General features: G+C 40.8%; 1 protein-coding gene across 1 annotated transcript; it reads left to right on the top strand.

The window, feature by feature from the left end:
* Nucleotides 1–137: 137 nt before the first annotated feature.
* Nucleotides 138–554, top strand: LOC127233879 (60S ribosomal protein L31-like). The gene has a single exon (XM_051200551.1). The coding sequence runs from the start codon at nucleotides 144–146 to the stop codon at nucleotides 510–512; it is 369 nt and encodes a 122-aa protein (XP_051056508.1). The 5' UTR covers nucleotides 138–143; the 3' UTR covers nucleotides 513–554.
* Nucleotides 555–21249: the final 20695 nt, after the last annotated feature.

Raw genomic sequence — 21249 nt, 5'->3', positions numbered from 1 at the left:
ATATTTATAGTATTTAAAATTATATTTAAAAGTGTACTTGATTACAGATGCATTGAGTTGTCATTTAACTTGGAGAATAAAAAATAGAATTTGTTAGCACAGAAAGAATGTACTAATGTCTTTTCCAATTTGGGCCCAGCAGAATGGCTCCCACGAAGAAGGGTGGAGAGAAGAAGGGCCGTTCTGCCATCAACGAGGTGGCGACCCAAGAGTACACCATCAACATCCACAAGTGTATCCACGGTGTGGGCTTCCAGAAGCGTGCTCCTTGGGCATGCAAAGAAATCTGGAAATTTGCCATGAAGGAGATGGGGACCCCAGACGTGTGCATTGATACTAGGCTCAATAAAGCCATCTGGGCCAAAGAAATAAGGAATGTTCTGTACCATATCCGTTTGTCCAGAAAACGTAATGGGGATGAGGACTCACCAAACAAGCTGTATACATTGGTAAACTGCGTGCCTGTTACCGCATTCAAAAATCTACAGACAGTCAATGTGGATGAGAACTAACCTGCTGAATGTCAAATAAAGTTGGAGAACTGCCAAAAAAAAGTACTTATAAAAGGTTTATATACAAAACAATGTTTGAAAATAATGAAAAAATAATATAACAGTATCCTCTGTCGTAATTAAGCATGAATTTCAAAGACTGGCAGGAAAGAATTTTAAAAATATAAACAAAGCACAAGAAAAAGAAATCCATCTTCTAGATGTGCTCAGCAGGGAAGGTGAGAAGAGAAAGGTTCAAATTAAGTTAGCTGTCACTTTTTGCTACATCTTAACATCATAAACGAAGTGTCCAAAAATTTATCGGTGTCTGGTTCAAGGAAAATCCAGGCATAAAGATGACACTCTCATCTGCTCTGCTTCTGGCGAAGAGAGGCCACAGCAGGAGACTGACAGGTGGCATTGGCAGTCCTCCAAGGCTGGGGTTTCAGTACCACATCATGGCTGTCTCCTTGCAGTGTGTGAACACAGAGAAGCCCTCCCCTACCACCTCCAAGAGGGTCCTCTCTAGCTGCGTTAGGCATGTGGTCCATGTTCTGTAGTCACTCAGCCAGTGGCAAGTGGCCAGCTACTTGAGATTGAATCCAAAAGAGATCAGAGTGTGACTTCACAGCAGGATCACACCAAGAAGAGAGGGCACTTGCTTGGAGAATTGAACTTGCCTCTCACTGTAAAAGAATTTTAATCCCTTTAAAGCCTTGATCCAAGGAATTTATTATACATGTTGTAGCAAAATTAATCAGATAAATGAAATGTTTGGGTTTAAGTAGAAAGAAGAACTTAGTTGTAAAGTCCCTGTGACAATTTGTAAATTTAATATTCTACCACCTTGCATCCACTAAAAGCTGCCATTAAAGAAAAATTAAATAAAATGATATACATAGGCAAGGTTGTAGAAAAATGAGAACTTTTGTTTACTGCTAGAGGTAATAAAAAATGACATAGGTCCTAACTATATGATATCATAATGTTACTTCTGTGTCTATTTCTAAAATAATTAAAAGCAAGAACATATGAAGATCTTAATACACACACACAACAGCTTACTCAAAATAATACGCACTGAGTGTTTAAAAGACAAATGGAAAGTTACATTATGCAATTTACAGCTTTGAATGTTGCTTAACCTACAAAAGAGGAAAATGCTGGCAGCCTGACAATGGTGCTACAACATGGAGCTATTTGGAGGACAAAAGGCTAATTAAAATAAGCCAGTATCGGAACAAAAACTGTATCATCTCATGTATTACAAGTGTCTAGATCCGTCAATTGTCTAGAGACAGAAGGCAGATGATAAGGACCAGCAGTGAGTGACAGGAAGAAGGAGAGTTATTGTTTAAAGGTGTTGTATCAATTACTTTTTGGTTGCTGTGATAAGACACCACCACCAATTTATGGCAATTTATGGGAGAAAGAATAAATTTTGACTTACGGTTTCAGGTGGATAAAAGTTCATTATGGGAGGAAGGCATGGCAGCAGGAACAGAAAGCTGAAGGCTTATATCTTAGTCACAAGTACAAAACACACAAGGGAAAACAAGGAAAGTCACCAGACTCCTAATCTCAAAGCCCTCCCACAGTAACCTACTTCCAGCAGCAAGTCTGCACCATCTAAACCTCAGCAAAATAGTGTTACCAACTGGGTATCAAGTGCCTAAATGCCCAAGACTATAGGAAGCATTTCTTCTCTAAACCACCACAGGTATAAACTTTATCATGGTGACAACTTTGGCATATAAATAGGGTTGATGGTAACACACCTAACTATGTAAATGCTATTAATGTCAGTGAAATGTATGTTTCAGAATGAATAAAATGCTGTGACAGTTGGAATTATCTGAAGAAACAGAAAGAAAAAAAGTGTGTATGTGTGACCGGGATGAAAACATCATGGAAGCTAAGTCCTAAAATCTGAAGTTGTCAAGTTGGAAGGCTGATAATGTAAATTTCAACCCAAAGGACACAGGCAGGCTTCAGACCCAAGAAAAGCCTATGTTTCCTTCATATGTCACCACGCAGGAAGAATTCTATTGCTGGAGAGCAGGGGAAGCCTTGTGTTCTCTTCTGCTCTCCTGCTGATTAGATGAGGCCTGCCCACAACCAAAAAGGAACATAAACTTCTCTCATTGTCATCATTTAGATGACAGTCTCATCTAAAAACACCCTCACAGAAACATAGGCCAAATATGAAAGCCCTACCTGACGTTGTCAAGTTAACACACAAAGTTAGCTGTCACAGATAGAAACTTCTGTTACATATATGTGCTTTATCACGATTAAAAACTTCTTTTAAAAATAAGTGAAGCTGCCAAAAGAAAATAGAAACCAACCAAAAGACAAGACAAAGAAAGTATCACATAATGGAAAGGCTAAGAGACAATGTAATTTTATGTAAAGATTTTACTAAACAGTCTCTCAGTTGCTTTGCTCTGCTTTCTTCAATGTCGTAAGTTCTAGTTTTGCTTCTATTACTATAATAAAATTATACTCTGACAAAAGGCAACCTTGGGTAAGACAGGTTTATTTGGCTTGCAATTTCTCCCATGAGGGAGACATCAGTGCAGAAAACAGAAGCAACTAGTGGAAGTCAAGAACAGAGAGAAATGTATGTGTGTATGCTTGTCGGTTTGCTTATACTCATCTTAATCTCTTCCTCCAATGCACCTGCTGCACACACCCATAATAAGCAAGGTCTTTTCAAATCAACTAACTAAAAGAAAACAAGAAAGAACCCACAAACATTCCCACATGCCAATCTAATGTACACAACCCTTCACTGAGATCTCGCCATAAATGATTCTAAGTTGTGTCACGTTAATAATTAAAGCTAACAATTATAATGTATTTATGTCTTGGTTGCTTGGTATATTTGAACAAATCATACAAGTCAAGTTAGAAAATAACAAGCAATCACAAGAATCTTCTCTGCAGTTTGGCTTGTCTGAGAGTGAGTCTCAGCAGTCTATTGTTTACTCAGGACATGAGGGCCAGAGAGGTGGGTAGTAAATCTGCTCACTTTCAGGGACTTCCTGGAAGTAAGTTGAGTTGTTAACTGCTTTTTAAGGTGCTCCATGGACAGTTTAGCTGTAGGCATGTTGTGACTCTGCTGAAAGAATATACCAAGCATGATTTCTGTTTTTCCCTCCATGCTCAGCTGGCATTTAGGTAGTCTTATGTCACAACCACTAGCATTCTATCCTTGTTCTTGAGCCAACCATAGCTACTCAATCCCAAAGTCATATGGTATTCTGTACTATTGTTACATAAATTCTGTCATGACCCATAATTTCAGGCCTCCCCTATTCCTCCTCTCTAGCACATTTTTCCTGCCTGTCTTCCAGGCTAACATTCTGCCACAAAGTGGATGTGGGTATGTATTCAAAATCAGATACTATAGCATGAATTCTAATTCATTTTATTAATAAAAAAAATCCAGAGTCAGATATAGGGGTTAATGCTAAAGATCAAAGAAGCAAAACATCCAGTCAATAGAGAGTTCTTATTTCTACCAATGCTCAGATAAAATGGGTGATCCCATCCTCAGGCTGCATCCTCACTGATCTGTTCCTCAGACTGCAATGCCCCTCACACTGCTATGCTCCTCAGACTGCCTTTTATTCTCTCTCCACACAGCCATATTACTCCTGTCTCCCTAGTGCTGGAATTATATGCGTGGGATCCCAAGTGCTGTAATCACCTTTATGTTCACTTTGTTTCTCTTTGAGACTGGATCAATTTTATGTAACTCAGGGTGACCTTGAACTAACAGAGATCTGCCTACCTCTGTCTCCCAAGTCCTGGGATTAAAGGTGTATGTCATCACTGCCTGGCCTCTGTGGCTAACTAGTGTGTCTAGGTTTGCACTCTGATCTTCAGGCAAACTTTATTTGGTAGATCATAAACAAAATATCACCACAAGACATAAAATGGGAGGAAAGGACACGTGATCCAGGAGCAGGCCTGGTCTTTCACTCTATCAAGGTTGAAAGCATCACCAGGGACCAGAGTTGGCCTTAAAAGAAGGCATCCAGCCAGCATGTTCCCATGTTCACTGGAATGCCCTTGTCCACAGTACTAGCTGGTCTTTGCAGTAATTTTTCTTCCAGATGTTTGACTCCAGAGCACAGAAGCAGAAATTTCCATCCCTTTAGTAGCAGTACTTGGCTGTGTTTTCTACACTGTCTCTGATATTCTACTTGATTCCAATATCTCCCCTTCTTCCAGAGTCCTTGAGATGAGAGTTTTCAACTATCTTTGATTCCCAATCTAGAAAGTCAGTTTGTCTATAGAAATGGTACAATGAATAATGACTACATGAGGAATTAGTAGCAGGGACAGCTTTTAAAGAATTCATGACTCACTCTTTGGAATTTTAGGAGACTTTTCTATCATTTTTCCATTACAGAGTCAAAGATTCTAGGACATTTTAGCATAAATTATGTTGGTCATGCCATCTGCTCTCTATCCACTCTGTTCCAACCATCGGTCTCTGGGGACTTGGTCACCTTTGCATCAGTTGCTTATGTTTCGACTTTGTTAATTAAGCTGTTTAGAAATGAATTCTTCTGCTAATCATGGATGCGTGGAAGAGAACCCAATGTCTCAGAGGAGACGCCAGCCCCATCCAGTATCTTAATTGTAGCCTTCTGACATCCTTAGCTTAGGAAATGGCTAAGCCATTCTCCATTTTCTGACCCACAGACACCATGAGATAACAAATATATGTTGTTTAAGCTGCTAAATTACAGCAATTTGTCACATACAATAGAAAACAAATACAAGCAATGAGCAATACTGTATCATTATAGTAGAGACTTTTATTCCATGAAACTCATGTACAAAAGTGTAACTTTACAAACTTAATCTCTATTTGAAGTACCTCTATTTGAACAATGATAAATTGTTCAAATTAAACCTGAGTCACTCGAGATTTCTTGTTTATTCCCTATATTTCAGTGTGATAGTTAACATTATGTTTAAAGTTTAATCTTACTATGCTTGGGGGAGCAAAAAGCAAAATGCCTCTATCATATACAAGACCCTGGCTTGTACAAGGTGTACCTTAGTAGCCATCTTCTTTTTTCCCAAATGTTGAAGACTATTCCTAAAATTGACTGATCCTATAAAATTTGCTGGTTTTGCGAGATAGTAGTTCAAAAGTTTAGCTGCTATTTCTGCTTTTGTAATCAAGCTTGTTTTCTCTGCTTAGAAAGATAACTAGGACAACTGCAAGACCCTGCCTACACATAGACAGAATACATGTAATCTTGTAGGGTTTGCCTATATAAGCTGCACTGGGCTGATAAGGTTAACTGCTGCATCTGGGGAGCATTCTCAGGTGCATTCCTGGCACCATTTGAGCAGGAGGCAGAATCTAAATAAAAAAAAACCTGTCATTAAAATATCATTCATTGTCAGATTCCTGGATCTCTGAGTCCCCAACCCAATAATGCCAGTAGCACTGGAAATGGGGCTGGGCCTATGGGTAAGGTATTGGTATTTCTGTTGGATAGCTGATCATGCATGTTCTAGAGGTGTCTGACCTCCATGATGAAAGCCAGAAATGGTGCACTTTCTCCATCACACCGCCACAATGTCCCCTATCACTGCCCCAGACCTCACACGTGAAAACTGTGGCTCCCTCCTGAGTTTGGGGCCAAGCACATTCTTTTTGGCCTGTGCCTCCCAAGCGGAACATCTGGGGTTCTATTCTTTGACGGAACCAATGATTAGTGAGTAATCAGCAAAAGACTTTCTTTCTGCCTCATTTAGTCAGTTTAAAGAGCAATTACAAGTATGAAGGAGACAAGGGAGATCTCTCTCTCCCTCCCCCCCCTCTTTCCCTCTCTCTGATGGGGCAGGTATTTCTGCATGGTGTGAATATATATTGCTCTTATAGGTTGGTGAATAAAGCTGTTTCTGCCAATGGACAGGCAGAATTTAGCCAAGCAAGAAATCCAAACAGGGATAGAGAAAAGTAGTAGGCAGAGTGAAAAAGACATCATGTAGCTACTATAGCTACTGGAAAGTAGGACTTGTGGGCCAGTAAACCAAGACCATATGGAGATACATAGATTAATAGAAACTGGTTAATAATTAAGAGAGAGCTAGGCAATAAGAAGACTGTGCCACGGGCTAAACAGTTTATAATTAATAAGTCTCTGTGTGTTTATTTGTGACTAAATGGCTGTGGAACCACGCAGGACAGACACTTTTGTCAACATCTCTCTGTGGTAGGGGCTGTGTGTGTGTGTGTGTGTGTGTGTGTGTGTGTGTGTGTGTGTGTGTGTGTGTGTAGCTGGTTGCTGGAAATTAACCTGAAGGCCATGCCCGTGGTAAGCATGCGCTCTACCACTGAGCTACATTCCTAGACCATGACATATTTCTTTCAGTGTTTGCTTTATTCCAGACCAAAACACTTGTAGAACAAGGGTTTGATGATATGTTCTCTAGCCTTTTAGAACACTGGGAATCTAAAATCCTGTACCAAATATTGAGATTATAATCAATAAGCCCTGCTTGCCCTTCAGCAATAAATACAATCCCTGAGGTTTAATACATAAAAATTTGCTTTCACACATATAGCATCTGCTCTTAGCAAGACAAGTCTCATGGTTGCTCCATGCTGTACCTCTGTATTCAGATAACTTGATTTGAGGGCTCTGTCTCCAATGCTGGCTCATGCTGGCTTGCCACAGGGGGTCTTCATATCTCTCTCACCTCCATACTAACATAATGTTGGGAGAGCCCAACATGTTGATTTACACTTATCAGCACACTACCAATGATGATTTAAACTCGTAGTCAACCCTGTATCCAACACAAAGGAATATGTATCTTGAGAGTACATTGCTAGGTATTATATGACACAATCTGCATAAAACACATGTGAACTCCAATATTAGCCTATTAGTCAGTACATACCCACTGTTATGTCCAATACAGAGAAGCAAAGAAATGTGACATAGCATCTGAGTATTCTATGGGAAGTAAAGGCCCATGGAACACAGTAGAAAAGACATTATCAACTACTAACATAAAATTCCTGGCTACCACTCTGCAGAAGAATCTGGATGCCTTACTTGGAAACACAGATGAAGAGACATCTCACATAGAAACATCAGAGGAATGCCAGCTAGTTCAAATACAGAATGTTTTTTATAAAAAAGAGGCTTCAGAAAGTTGTCATGTCTCTCCATTCTTTCTACCATGAGAGCACACATTGTTGTTCTCCTCCAGAGGATGCAGCATCACCATGCCATCTTGAAAGCAGAATGATTATATACTGACCAGACTCCAAATCTGTTGGTGCCTTGGTATTTGACTTCAAAAAACTAAGCAACTTTGAAAAATAATTTCTATTTTCTGTAAATTATCTAGTCTGAGGCATTTTGTTACAAGCAGCAAAAATAGAGTGGGTTGGTGTGATTTTTACTTGATAGGGGTTCACTTTAAAGAATTAATAAACTGGGTCTTCAGAGTTAATTAAGTAACTGGACATAACTAAATGCTAAAATGAAATGAATCAGAAACAAAGAGCTGTAAGGGAATGTGAACAGAGGCATTCCCGCTATTTAGATTAGACAAAGAAGACTACATCCTGATGATATTAACAGCAATGGCTAATCACAAAAAAATTGAAGTGTGTGCAAGCCAGTCTAAGACACTCGTGAATCCATAAAATAATGTAATAATAGTCAAAACCACTTAGCCAGTTAGGGTGCATCATGTCCAAACGTCTCAATGGTGACTCACTGTTGTGTTGAGATAGTAACTTACACAGATGTTCTTCAGGTTCCAAAGTTCAGTGATTTGGAGGTGAGTGTTGGGAGAAGGATAACAGTTGATGTCACTTGGAAAATAAATAATCTAAGAAAAAATGGGGGAGGGGAGAGAAGAGAACAGAATGTCTTCCTTTGGAGAAAGAGGAAAGATGAAGCCCCGGGGCAGCAGGCATGCTTTGCACGAATGCTTGTTCAATGAGACTGTGCCTCTGCATCCATGATGCAGTCTTGGTTAGAACTACTGCTACTTGGGGTAGAATGGAAGGAAGCACAGAAGTTCCCCTGGCTGCCCTTAGGGACTTTCCCTTTAGGGAAACCAAAGTAAGTGAATTAACATAAACATTATTCTGATGTCCTCTTGACCAAACAATCATGGAATGCTGATTCTCCCAAAGCAATGAAAGGAGAAACTGCGCAATGAAAACAAAGCACTGTGGACCGAACAGATTTGGCTGTATTATTTAGGCCTCGCTCACTGTTTAATTCTAAATAGTTGCCCGTCTGCGGTCTATTTGTTCACTTGTTTACCTTTTTCTTCTCTATCTAGACACTCTTTGCATAGCTTCTTGTTTCTAGGGAAACATTTGAGAGGCCACTTTGCCTCCCCTTGTGTGCAGGAAATGGCTACTTCGAGCAGCCAGAGAGCACAGGAAGCTGTAAATCCCCCGAGTTTTTCACTTTGGGTGAAGAAAGCCGATAGCTTTCATTTCAGGGCCAGGCTGCTGATCTGGAAGGTGACTTGCCCTTGGGGCGGGGGAGGGGGGCGGCGGAGGGATGAAGGTGGACAACAATGCTTCCTCAGCTAGGTCTGTGGCTTGTTCCTGAAGCAAATCATTGCAATTTGTGGGATGTATTTTACCTCAGTTACCACTAGATGGAAGTGGTTCCCACAGATTTGTTTCCAAGGGTTCTGAGGCAAGCCTTTTTACTGGCTCAACTTCAGGCAGGCTGACGAGCTGCCTAGGGAACCCCGCTGGCTTCTTTCAGATGATTGGATGCAACCTTGCAGAACATCCACTGAGTGGCTCCCTCTTTTCCTCTGCCCCACCCCCGCCGGATAGAGCTGCCCTGGAAACCAAGCTCAGGAGCTAATAGCTCGCAGCCATCCCCCACCTCCGGAAGCATGCTGTTCCCATGGTGCTGCTCACACAGGACAGCATGCTGCCCTTCAGAAACCCTCCAAAGATGGTGCATATCCTGATGGTCTCTAGGCTTGGGCATGATTGTGGATAACACTTCCTGGGAGAAGGCCTATCTGAGCCCGTGCAGGCAAAATTTATTCATGAAGGTGCTGCCCACAATCTCGGCAAAGTCTCTGCTCCAGTGTCAGACTCTTTTTAAATTACATGGACCTCATGTCTTTCTCTCTAACTGCCAACTCCCAGCATCCCCTTTGGCTGCATAGTCGCCTTTCTTCCCCAGTTCGTTGTCTTTCTGTCTGTCCATCATCTACACCTCTAGACGTTGGCCAGGGTTTCCAACTTTGATCCTGGTTCAAACTTGCTCGTGGAGGAGACAACTCCCAAAGCCTGGTCGACTATGTATAGTTGGTGAAGGACATAGCTGATTCCTGTGTGTGTGTGTGTGTGTGTGTGTGTGTGTGTGTGTGTGTGTGTGTGTGTGTGTGTGTGTGTGTGTGTGTGTGTGTTGTATTATTGGGCCTTGCATATGGACAAATGCTTTACCACTTAGTTATATATTACACATCTCCAATTTTTACACTATCATGGACCAATTATGCCTCTCCGATTAAGTCCACTTGAGCATGCTGTTCTAGGCATCTGTATACTTATTTTGAAGGGTGTTGAAAATAGGGGCTGAATGTTCGGTGCCCATAGCGGACATTAGTAGTGACTCTTCACACAGCCCAGGAGAGGCTTCACTGAGCCCAAGTGGCCTCATTAATCCATTCAACAGTACTTGATGCCAGTGACTGGCTATTCCAAACTACAAGCACTTCTTAGCTAAAACTCCTGTTTCTCTGATCTGAAAGTGGTTTAATCACCTCTGCTTTGATAAATGTGTTTCTGATGACAGCTTTATCAAAAACTGCAGGCATGTATTTCTCCCCCAGAACAGTTTAGTCACATTTTCAGGGTGTCTTTTTAAGACAATGCTCTATTTTAATCAGCCAGTTTAGTAGGTGCATATACTAAGCTTAGAAACAGAGAGAAGCGAGTCAGAAAAACAAAGGTATACAGTTCTGGGAAGTGAGAGTTGCCAGAGTGGGAAATATGATGACAAGCTTCTTTTGAGAGTCTCCAGGGAGGGAGCAGTAGAGATTCTGGGTGTCCTTGTTGGGTATGGAGAGGGCACAAGGCAAGGGCTCTGTCTCATTGGATGTCTTGCACCTAAAGCCCAGTTCTCACTGGTTTCCAAACGTATCAACCCATGAATTCTGTTATATGTAAGTGAAAGTTATTTAATACATTCTATAATTCTATAATGTATTCTATAATGTATTCTATAATAATGTATTCTATAATACATTCTATTATTTAGAAGTGTAACATCATGTAGATGCTTCTCTGAGTACCAGTCATCGATATCCTATAACTCTTCATTTGCACAGTGTGAACATCCCACTTGTTTCTTGACTGGGCTTGTCTTCAGTTTCTGAAGTTCTATTAGGCTGTGGGTGCCTTTCCTAGCTACATTTTTGTTGTTTTGGGCTTGTTCATTTTAATATTGTTATCTTACTTCCCATACAGACAATGTCCTCCATTACTCTAAATTATGCATTTGACTCTCCCACATTCAGAAAAGTCATGGGAATAGCAAAAGTGAAACATCATGGACCTAATTCTGGAAAACGAAAGTCTTGATCACGGCATCTCTCTTACCAGATAAACATCATCATTTTACTTTTAATGCGGATACTCTGGAACAGAGAAACGGAAGGAAAGGGTAGTGGTTCCCTTACAGCAGGCACCCACTTCATCAGCATCTCCCTCCATCTATTCAGATTTTGATGAAGCCATTTCCCAGCATCAGGTATCTCATCTCAAAACACATAAATATATTTTCCTAGATGGCAAGTATTATTTGTAAAAAGTATACTCAGTCATTCAAAAACTAAATTATCGATTATTCCTAATATCAGCCAATATCCAGAGGATGCTTGAGTACCTCTCTGAATGTCTATTTCTGTGTTTATTTTTCAAATAAGATCTATGATAATGCTTGCTGATAATAGTTTCCAATGATCTCTTTTAACATGAAAGGTTTTCTTCTCTCTCCATCTTTCTTTCCCATAAATGGATTTGTTAAAGGAACAGAGTCATGTTTCCTTTTCCCTGAGCCACTGCACATTCCTGAAGATAAACATCTGCAGTAGTATTGAATACCATCTTCCAACCATACATTTTCTGTGGCTCAATCATTGAATCGAGGCTATGTGTGATTCAGAATTATTTAGTAAAACTACGTAGACAGGGACTAGACTTTAGGTCAGCATGTACTTCACATGTCCGAAGGCTCAGAGTCAACCTTTGTCAATAGTATTTGTCAATTTGATACAAATCTTACATGCTGAGAACAGGGAACTTCAGCTGGGGAATAGTTTCCATCAGCCTGGACTGTGAATATGTCTGTGGGGCATTTTCCTAATTTGTGATTGATATTGGAGGGCCCAGCCCAGTGTAGGCAGCATCACCCTGCACAGGTCTGTATAAGAAGTGTAGCTCAGCAAAGCATACAAAGGAAGACAGTAAGCAGAGTTCCCCGTGGTCTCTGCTTCAGTTCCTACCTACAGGTTCCTGTTTTGAGTTCATCCCTGGCCTTCCTCTATGAATGACTATAACTGGTAAGCTGAAATAAACATGTTCTCAACATAAAGCATAACTAGGATGATCTCCAACAACAAAAAGTAAACACATCCCAACAAACATGAATAGTTTTGCATACTTCTATTCTAATATGACTGATTGTATCCCATGATATCTGTAGTAATCAAAGATTACTATTAGATCCAGAACAGTTATTTCATGATTCTGTAATTAAAAAAATATGACTATAATTATATTTTGGTTGATTTGCTTAAGCATCTGAGTTTTAAAAAATATTTGAGGCCAATATGATACTACATTGCTCCTGAGAACTCCATGGGGTCACTATTTCACTGTCATTAGCAGAAAGAAATGTCAATCCAGAATGTTCTGTTTGGGCCTTAATGGATGTTAGCCTTTTACATTTATTCCCAATAATGACCTGTAACTCTAGGGTCTGTGTGTAGGGCAACAGAGGAGGTAAACACAGCTGGGTGGTGGTAAACACAGCTGGGTACATCTGTGAAGAAGGGTCAAAGGGGAAGAAGCAGAATGGGACAAAATGAGACCTGAAAGGGGGAAGAAGGGTCAGAATCGGTGAGTACAAAAGCTGACACAAGAAGGATTGAATTTTCACAGTGGGCCAACCTACTGAGACCAGCCCAAGGGAAAGGAAGAGTCTGTGATGATGAATAAAAGCAATTCTTGGAGGGCATTACACAGGGGTGCTGGGGTGGGTCTCCTGGACAAGAGCCCCATCCCCCTGTTCCTCCCATGATATAGTCAAGAGGCTCTGCTCACTCAGTAGGAGTTCACAGAGGGATGTGGGTTTCCTCCACTCCTCATTTTTCCACCCCAGCCACTGCAGGCACTGCTTTCTCAGGGACCACCCTGGAGCTTCAGAGAGGACCTCCCGGCTCTAGTCTTCAACCCCCCAACCCCCACTCGTGGACAGGGCAGGCTGCTGAGGCCCAACTAGACCGCAATGGCCCAGTAGGATCAGATAAGGCACAAGAAAGCAAAAAGGCATACATATGTTTATAAAGGCAAGAGCTGGCAGTGGTGGTGATGGTAGTGAGTGTCAATAGTGTTAGTGGTGAAAAGGTGGTTGTGGTAACTGTGCAAATGGTTATGGGAATTATAGTAGTACACTATCTACCTCAGTCAGGCCAACCTTATACAGAAATATGTTTATCTTATAGCTTTGGAGGATCAAGAACATGCAGCTGGCACCTGCAGCTCTAATAAGGGTCTTCTCAGCTATGTCACATAGTGGTGAGGTTGTGTATATAAGGGAGAGATGCAAAACAAGAAACCAGAGTCTGGGGTCACAGTATCCCCTCTGAGAGCATATCCTCAATCAACCTAAGGACATCTTACTGTGATCTACCTCGTTGCAATTCCAGTACCAAAACACCCGTGAATTAAGCCTGCAACCCATGATGCCTAGAAGACAAACCACAACAGAGATGGCATTGCCAAAATTGATGTGGGCATGGAGGTGATGATGACTGTGGAGTTGCAGGAGATGATAGTAATGATGGTGCTGATGATAGTAAGCATCCTAGTAATGCAGGAGGTGATGTAATAATGGTGATGGCATGGAAATGATTCTGGTGACAGTGACAGTAGGCAAGACATAGTATCTACTGAGGCATTACCATAAAGCACCATAAGCGCACCATATGGTTAAATCTACTTAATCCTCATAATTCAGATCTGAGCAGTACTCTGTCCCTAAAGTGAGTGTCCTAGATGAACACCCATGGCTCTTCCATCAGAATACCAGCATTATGAATAATTTGCTAGAACCAGTTAGAAAAGAGCTTGGTGATACTCACCAGGAGTGTTCTCATTATATAACAAAGTAAGGGAAAAAAAGATGCTAGAGGCTTTGAAAGTGCCCAGTGAGAGTACTCCATCTAAAGTTTGGAGCACACTTGGTATCTAAAGGGCAGACAAACAGATATCCCAAAGCCTCCATCCACCATTGATCACCATATATGAGTTTAAGAAAGTGTAGCAAGTTAGAAACTGTGTCAGTCACTGTCTGCATCACTTCCTCGGGACAACATGAATTTCCGTGAGCAATTGCACCAGTGCAGACGTGTTTTCCCAATCTTCACAAGTTTCTGCTAGGAAAGAAGCGCTGTCTAAAACACAGACATACTCAGCAACACTCTTGTGCTGCACCCTCTCATTTGATCATAAAGAAGAAATCTCATTTCTTATCTGAAAGAGACTGGAATGGGTGAGATGAGAGTTGCCACCAAGGTTAAAATAACACAATATGCAGTGAAAGATCTCCAACCAAGGTATTGAGTGTAGGAAAAAACAGCCCCATCCTCAAACAGATAACGAGATCCAATGCTAAAATACTATAGGGAAGTGATCAATGTCCAAAGGCTATGTATCTGGACACCCCCCCCCACACACACACAGAAGACAGCATTGTTCAAGGATGTAATTCCCAAGACACACTAGGGAGACAGTAAGTCAATTAAAGAGCAGTACCCTCTTATGATCGTGTCTATGGTAGGCAGAGGAGAGGAATGGGGTTAGAAGCTGGATGCAGTCGGAATACTGGAGCAGGTGCAATATTTCATGACCTCCCACCCTATTATTTACCCAGAACACAAATATCACAAAAGGATATCACACAGAGTCCCACAATACAATGAACTCAGTTCCTGAGCATAGGCCTCCAACTAGACTCAAAGCTGACGCTGTCACATAACATGTCTTCTAGTTTCCCTCTTCCCAAAGCCTCTAGATACATTGCCACTACTATAACTGAGGATGTCCCATTAGGTGGAAGAATACCTACAGCAGGACTTCACCAGATTTGAACATTCACAAAATGTCCAAAATAAAATTCAAATCACCTGCCACCTGCCCTGGCCAGATGGGAAGAGAATTTCAGGGTTTTTCACAGTGGCCATGTCTGTCAATAAAACGTGACCCTCTGATGGTAAGGAATTACTATTCCCACACAGGTTGTTTCATGGATTGTTTTTTATTGTGATGAAGATCCCAAGAATTAGGCATGGAACCGGAGGTCCTCACTCAGAGAACAGTGAGTACCAGGAAATTACAAAGCATTCTGTACTGCGGAAGACAAGTAATATGTGGTCAGTCAGGTTTTTGTCACTATGGTAAACATCAAAGCAAAACGACTTCAGAGAAGAAGAATTCAGTTGGTTCAAGACAAGCTCAGCTTCAGAAGTGTTATTCAGTGGTCAACTGGTTCAATGATAAGAACATCACAGCAGAACAAGGCAGAGAAAAGGGAGAAGGGCTTTGGATAAGGTATATCTTTCTGGGATACACTTTCAGTGTCTTCCCTTCTGCAATTAGACACCTGTAATGCCACATTAGGAATTCCATAGGGGTTTAACTCATTCACCCTCATGAACCCATCATTTCCCCAAAGTCACTCTGAGCACTGCTTGTATCAGGACCAAGCCTTCAACACATAAGGAAACTTTGGGTGGGGGTGACACTTCATATACAAACCATAAAACAATATGGCTTTACTGGTTAGTTGACAAAATCTTCAGGACCTCATACAGGACCAAATAAGTATTCCTTCCTCTTTAAGGAGATCAGATTCCAAGATAATTGTGGGAAGAAGACTAAATTCAGGCAGTTTTGAAATGTTCTGGAGTCTCCTGAGTAAAGGACATATACATGTCTAGTTGGGATAATGGCCAAGTGCATGCTGTGCACTTGCCTAAGGAAATTGTAGAGTTTTTGTCCAGAATGTCAAGATAGACAGACATAGAACAGGCATGCCTGGAAGGCATCTCCTTTATTTGCCACTTCTGCTAGCATAATTGTTTTGCAGGAATGTTTAACTTTGTAAATGCCTACACACTAAGCAGGTAGAACAAGAGTTAGAGGCCAGACAAGGCCTGTCTCGGATGGTAAATACACACTGGAGGTTGTAATCATCTAGTAGACAGTCTTCATCAGAAGGCCTTCACTGTGCTAGACAAAGGGGATGTCTAGCTAAGTGGTCGTTAGTGCCTCTGCATCATACCTTGACTTTAATCCCAGGGGCTGTGATAGACATGGAGAGCTGATCCTAAGTGCCTGTCCATCAGCTCCACTAGCATAACATAAAGTAGATGGTTTATAAACAATATGCATTTGTTACAGTTCTAGAGTCTGGGGAGTTGAAGATCAAGGCATCACCAGAACCAGCACTGAACAAGGATCCATTTCCTGGTTTGTAAATGGCCATGTTCTAGATGTGTTTACACATGTTGTCTGTAAAGGTAATCACATTTGTGTGAGTGAAAATCTTCTCACTGGGTAGTAGGTTTCAACATGAGAATTTTAGAAGAACACAGCAAACCGTATCAACAACAATATGACCAATTAAATTTAGCTGAATTCCTTCTTTACACACCTGGTCATATACAACACTATATTGAGACACTAAGAATCAGGACTTTAGCATATTAATCACAAGGAGCACAATCAGTCCATAACATTAATAATAATACATTAATGTTATATCAAGTGATGATAAATGCAAGGGAAAATGAAGGACAAAGAATAAGGAAATGCAATTTTGATGTTTTAGTAACAGATCTCTCTAATAAGGTGACTAGAGGAAATGAATTTTCAGAGAAGAACATTCAGAGCAGGATAGAAAGATGGAAAGTCACAGAGCAGAAGGTCTCTTCTCTGTCCCATAGGTAGACGACTGGTCTCATATTCCCAAGCTACTGCCTTATCTTCCCTAGTGCTGAGACTCCTTTAAAATGTTTATCTTAAAGGGAGGTGCCAGCATGAACTAAAGGCATATATAAAGGCAGGGATAAGTCAAAGATGAAACCAAGGACTGGCCTTGAGCCACTCACAAGAGGGTTAGATGGAGTACCACCTACAGCTGGCTTCCTGTAGAGAATTAATTTAAGTCCCAGAGACATTCAAAGTACGCATTTTCACAAAATCCACTTTGAATTTTAGAAAAGCTGCCCAGACAAGCTTTCTGTTTCTAACTTGTGTGTTGGGGGAAAAATGGGATTTTAAATACAGTTTGATATCAGTAAACACTTCAATGATGAAGTACTTGCCATCATTAATCACTACAGGGAAACAAATTAATTTTCCTCTGCTTATCAGTAAAAAAGGACAAATCTGATAAAATAAAAAAGACTATAATGCTCAAGAGTCACCAACTCTTCTAAGAACAGTGTATGTGAGAGACTGAATCTGAAGGGGTCAGCATTTGCCATTAGAACGTTCACATCGGGCCAAGCAAATAGGGAGATTAGGAATCTGATGTGTTCAGAATGAGTGGGAAGATTGTCCTTCACTTGAGTTTGAACCACCATTTACTTACTGTTTGCTCAAGCGATAGGCAAAGTATATCCTATTGTTTCTACAGGAGTCACATGCCTATCTGTAAATCCCATGAGAACAAGGTCAAGAATGATCCTTTTTTCTTTGAGAAAAAGCAGAGTAAGGTCACACACAGTATGACGAAGGCCCCTGACACCTTTTGGTGCTTTCTTCACTCTGTTATAATTTGTTACAGAGGATATGTAAAGCAGATAAGAGGAACCAAATTTCCACATACACATCATCTCAGAGGTCACTTGGAGGGAACGAACAAGCAGACATAATTATATAAAATGACAAGTGAAACATGAGTGGAAAAAAGGAAAAAAAAAATAAATGAGGAAATCTCACAACTACATTGTGATTGATTATTCATGAATAAAGAGAAGAAACTGATTTATGCAAGATCCTGGGCCATGAGCGATTTTTCTGAGACAGGGATGGCAGGCAGCCAGGTCCCTCTACTCCTGAGACAGACTCCTGCAGCCTTAGGTAGCTCCAGACTGTGCCCTGCTCATATGTCTTTATAATGATCGCCATGTAGCAGAGGCCTCCAAACACCAGCACCTGTGTTTATTTTTACAATGAATGGAAAGGGCAAGGCAATCTCACACCCAGAGAGATACCCCCACCCTGTCTTAGTGACCTGGGGTGGTGGAGTGTCATTTTCATGAACAAAATGAAACCAGGCAAAAGCACACCATGCATTCCTTCCAGCACATAAGACCTGAGATCAGAGAGTGATAAAATATACAGAAATCAGAGACTCTAACTGACAAATTTAACCTTATTCTCTTGAACGCTTCAAAGATCCCAGTGGGAGCATGAAAACAAATAATTTGTGTTTGTTTGCTTTTCCCTGGAGACTCAGAGACAGACATTTTGCTTAGACTCTGGACACTTGACCTGGATCTGTTCCCTGCCTTTACTTCCACTTCCCACAAATCCTTTCATATCCACACCCAATTCAAATCCTATACCTTGGGTGTAGCCTTTTCCAAGATGCCTTTTTGCCAGGTGGAAATTTCCAGCATTCCACAAAGCAGAGATTATCTATACATTATCTATACTCTATTATCTATACTCTATACATAGAGTATAATTGCCACTTTTTGCTTGCAGAGATAGTGTTCAAACCTCAAGGGGTGTTTGAGACCTTAGATTTGCTAGGATTTCTCCTGGCTGTTTTTTTTTCCCTATATACTTGTCACTTGGTTTCTGAGGGTACCACTGACTCTAGGATATCCAGCAGTTACTTAGTCAGAGGATGCTTAAGTCTCTTTCATACAATTGCAGAATGTTTTCTTATAAGCCACCAATATCCTGCTATATCCTCTAACTCATCTGTAGATTGCTTACAACATTGAAGACAATGTGTAAGTAGCTGTTAGTCTTATTGTTATAGAATACTGGCAGGAAAAGTCTGTGTCTGTTTAGTATGGATGAGATTTGTTTCAAATATCTTCTATCCATGGTTGGCTGAATCTGTGGATACAGAACATACAAACAAGTATGGAAAGTTGATTATGTGTACACATCTATTAAAAGGTTTAATTTATAAATTTGGCATAGTAAGAGATTTGTTACAATAATAAAAGAAACCATAGTATAATGACATTCTAGAAGAAAGTATTTTATTATTAGTAGTAGTAGTAGTATTTTACATATCGATCCCAGTTCCCTCTCCTTCCCTCCCTCCTTCTGTCACATCCCCCCCCACCACCCTCCCATCCCATTATCCCATTCCACTCCAACACACTCCACAGGGAGGGTGATGCCTTCCAGGAGGGATCAACAAAATCTGTCAAGTCATTTGGAGAAGGGACTAGGCCCTCCCTCCTGCCTCTAGGCTAAGGGAGTATCCCCTCCATGGGGAATGTGCTCCCAAAGTCCTTTCATGCACCAGGGATACATCCTGGTTTCACTGTAAAAGGTCCCTTAGACTACCCAGGCCTTTTAACTGAGATCTATGTTCAGGGGGTCTGAGTCAGTCCAATGCTGGGTTCCCAGATATCAGTCTGGGGGTCCATTAGCTCCCCCTTTTTCAGGTCAGCTGTAGAAGAAAGTATTTTAAGCCTATATGGATTATTATTTCTATAATGTTCCAGATATATAGTCATATAATACTCTAAGTGACTATGGCTTACTGAAGCCACAGAAAGCAAAAGCATGGGTGAGGAGAGACCATTGTACTTACATTATATTCCCTTCAAAACTCCATGTGTGTTAGCAAGTACTCTGCCCCCGAGCTATATCCATTGTGGTGGTATTTTTGCTGTTGAAAGATACTGAATCTTTCAGAATTAGATAAATATTTCCGATCCATCTCAGGATGTACTTCAGCTCATTTTTAATGGGTCTCATCTTAAACACAAAAGGTAGAAATTAAAAGTTGGAATCTTTCATAGTTTGTTTATTTGAGGAATATGCAGAAACAAAGCTGAGGCTCCATGCTTCGAGATCCAGTGGTGACTCAAATGCCAACAAAGCTAAGGTCAGTGTTGTCGAGGGAAGGCGTGGAAGCCGGCTTTCTGTACCACCATTCCTCCATGAGCAGAGTACGGAGGCCAAGGATGAATGGGCAATATTGAGAATTTAAGCCAAGGAAGCTTGGCCCTATCGCAGGTGTTTGTTCCAGGTTGAAACAGAGGAGTGTTGAGAGAACTCAGTCAAATACCTGCCACACACGTTGAGGGCCTGAATTTGATCCACAGAAGCCATGAAATGAATGAAGGAATGAATGAATGAATGAATAAATAAATAAATAAATAAATAAATGAGGCTCAGGAGCACTCATTTGTAATCCTAGCTCTAGATGGGCAAAACAGGTAAAAATCCTTAGGAATCACCAGCCAGCAAACCTAGAGTGAGCTCCAGGCCAAGGAAGGCCCTTGGTTGAAAAAGCAATGTAAATGTCCCCAGAAAAAACAATATCTAAAGTTGCTATCCCATGTAACCCCCTGTAATCACACACTACACATACACACACACACATATTTTAAAATAAAACAATAAAAGAAAAAATGTAAAAGTCATGCATTTAGCAGATATTCTACAGCTACTTTTTGTGATTAGATAAAATTTGAACTTTTAAATAAAAACATATTTCCCAAAAACTGATCCCAATAGAAATGAAATGCTTAATCAAGACCAATTACCACAGGAAAGATGTGTAAAAAATGCTTCTTTGTAATAAAAACCATGATCAGAAACTTCCTTTTCTTTGTTAGACACACACAAGTGTATGTGTGCGTGCACACACACAGGCATGAGCACAAAGAAAGAGAGAAAGAATGAGTAAAGAAAGAAAAGAATGGACAATGTGGTTGACTTTAGGTAAACAGGGATACAAACAGCAAACCCACTAGTATCTAGACATTCATGTGTCCACGACAGAGGACAGAGACAGAATAAAATGGAAGAAGAAAAGAATGACCAGTACGACTGGGTTTAAGTAGACAAGGAACCACACAGCAAACCCACTAGGATCCAGACATTCACTGCTGATGAAACTGGTCAGCAAAAGGAGGGAATTAAGATTTGAAAATATAGTTGATCAAGCATATAGTTCTAGTAAGTATAACCTTTGTCTGTGATAGCAATCATAGCCACTTGCATATGCCCTCTCACAGTTGCCTGATTATTATCTGAGTTCCGCACTTCAGGTATGGCCTACCACAGAGTTGATCAAAGACAATGATTTGCATTAACTGAATTCACAAGAGCTACATGTAGAAATTAGACTGTGCTCTGCCTTAGTTGCCATGAGCAGGCATCATCGGGAAAATGGAATGAAATCTACAGTGAGGTCTCTGTTCACACATGCCATCACAG

The sequence above is a fragment of the Phodopus roborovskii genome, unplaced genomic scaffold (genome assembly GCF_943737965.1).
Source record: "Phodopus roborovskii unplaced genomic scaffold, PHOROB, whole genome shotgun sequence".
Taxonomy (NCBI): Eukaryota; Metazoa; Chordata; class Mammalia; order Rodentia; family Cricetidae; genus Phodopus; species Phodopus roborovskii.
Note: the sequence above shows the minus strand (reverse complement) of the source record. Positions and strands in the feature narration are given on the sequence as shown.